Here is a 2,060-nt window from a genome sequence, read left to right as displayed (position 1 = left end):
AGTTAAATATGTGGACGCTAACACCTACATAAACCTAGAGGAGTTTAAAACTAGCTAGTAGCACCACGAGGAGAATTATTTATTTATTTATTTATAGGAAGCAAGTAACTTTTTATTATTTTAATAAAATTTTACCATTTCCATTTTATAACATGCTAACCAATTCAATATATATATAGATAAACGTTGATTTGGTTAGACATTAATAAGTAGCCATTGGTATCTTACTCCCACATTCTCATCTGCTTCCGCCATGGCATCATCCTGTAGACACCATCAGCAACCACCACTTTCCCACCCCACAACCACCACAAGGTGGTGGTCGGAGGACTCAGTAGCCATTGTCACCGGAGCAAACAAGGGTATCGGGTATGCATTGGTTAAACGGTTTGCTAAGTTGGGGTTAACAGTTGTGTTAACGGCTAGAGATCAATCCAGAGGTTTACAAGCCATGGATTCACTTAAGGTTCTTGGAGTAGATCATCATGTTCGTTTCTTTCAGCTTGACATATCTGATCCAGTCTCTATTCGGTGTTTTGTTTCTTGGTTTCGATCCAGTTTCAAGGCTTTCGATATATTAGTGAGTATTCTTAAGTTTTTCAATGTGGTTGTCACTTCTTTAAATCATTCTTCAACTTCATAATAAACACATAAAAAAGAAAGACACCCATTACAAAAAGCTTTTTGTAGATCCATATATGTATATACAATTGATCCAATCTTGTTTGGATTCCCAAAAACATTACTCATTACAATCCAAAACACCACATTAAAAATATTAAAATTTTACTTGTTGTCGATATTCATCGAATCGGTATTTATTATTGGTACAGGTGAACAATGCAGCTGTATGTTTCAATGCAATGAACGAAAACTCCATGGAGTATGCTGAAACTGTGATCAAGACTAATTACTACGGATCAAAACAGTTTACCGAGGCCATGTTGCCATTTTTTCGTCGTTCATCTTCCATGAGCCGCATCCTTAATATCAGTTCTCGACTTGGCACATTAGATGTATGTACCTAATTATTCATCAAATTAACCCTACAGTTAACTGATTCGATTAAGACCATATATATTGAATATACAATTGATTGATTAATTAAATGCAGAAACTAAATAACCCACAAATGAAGGCAATACTTGGTGATAAAGAAACATTGAGCGAAGGTCGAATAGATATGGTGGTGAATGCGTTTTTAGAAGATGTGAAAGAAGGGAGGTGGAAGACACAAGGGTGGCCGGAGATATGGACGGATTATTCGGTGGCTAAGCTTGCATTGAATGCATACTCTCAAGTTTTGGCAAAGAGGTATGAAGGGGTGGTGAGTGTGAATTGTTTTTGTCCGGGGTTCACTCAAACCGCCATGACGGATGGCAATGGAAAGCATTCGGCGGATGATGCTGCAAAAATGGCAGCAAAGATTGCACTGGTTCCGGTTCCGGTTCTAAACACAGGGAAATTTTATGTGGGGTCGACAAGTCGTGGCATATGTTCGAAATTATAAACCTAATTAGGATTTTTATTTGGTCCTATTACTAATTTTTAATCGAAAGTTTATAATTGTTTAAAATGAAATTGACTTTTTTGTAACGGGGTAAAATGTGTGATAATCGTAACTTGGATCTTGAAAGGATAATGTTTGATGTTTCTGTTATCGTCCGGGTATCATGAAATTTGTTCTAGGATAATCCAGTTGATGTTGGTAACTTCAAGTTTCAACAACAAAACACGAACGTTTGTGTGCTATTTATAAAATAAAATTAAAAAAATATGGATTAGAGCCTCCAAAATGTTGGTTATCACAAATGGCAATTATGGGATATTTTAGTTGATTTTGGAAAATTACTAATGTTTAAGGACATTAGCTACTCATGCTATTAGTAGATGCCCATATTGGTAGCTCTTAAGACCATCATTAGTTGTCGATTTGCTATTAAGTAGTTGTTGATCTGATGTAGATCAATTGGTAGCTACCTATCATATATTTCACGTGTAACAATCACTAGATACAAAATATATATCTAATGTCAGTGTCAACTCTTCAATCTATTTTA

The 2,060-nt window shown here is 35.6% G+C and overlaps 1 protein-coding gene across 1 annotated transcript; it reads left to right on the top strand.

Annotated features, from left to right (window-relative positions):
* Nucleotides 1-222: 222 nt before the first annotated feature.
* LOC145070187 (NAD(P)-binding Rossmann-fold superfamily protein) lies at nucleotides 223-1,631 on the top strand. Its single transcript, XM_079017131.1, has 3 exons — nucleotides 223-580; nucleotides 834-1,016; nucleotides 1,115-1,631. Exons 1-3 carry the CDS (start codon nucleotides 254-256, stop codon nucleotides 1,508-1,510), a joined length of 906 nt encoding a protein of 301 aa, XP_078873257.1. The 5' UTR covers nucleotides 223-253; the 3' UTR covers nucleotides 1,511-1,631.
* The last annotated feature ends 429 nt before the right edge of the window (nucleotides 1,632-2,060 follow it).

Source organism: Lactuca serriola, chromosome 1, assembly GCF_051521515.1.
Source record: "Lactuca serriola cultivar US96UC23 chromosome 1, Lser_US96UC23_V15, whole genome shotgun sequence".
Taxonomy (NCBI): Eukaryota; Viridiplantae; Streptophyta; class Magnoliopsida; order Asterales; family Asteraceae; genus Lactuca; species Lactuca serriola.
The sequence above is the reverse complement of the archived record's forward strand: the minus strand, read 5'-3'. Positions and strand labels throughout refer to the sequence as shown.

Bases quoted from the DNA above. Each gene is read 5' to 3' on its own strand.
- LOC145070187 (XM_079017131.1), top strand. From the start codon at position 254: ATGGCATCATCCTGTAGACACCATCAGCAACCACCACTTTCCCACCCC. The intron at 581-833 runs GTGAGTATTCTT...TTATTGGTACAG, and splicing joins TCAAGGCTTTCGATATATTA to GTGAACAATGCAGCTGTATG. The intron at 1,017-1,114 runs GTATGTACCTAA...AATTAAATGCAG, and splicing joins CTCGACTTGGCACATTAGAT to AAACTAAATAACCCACAAAT.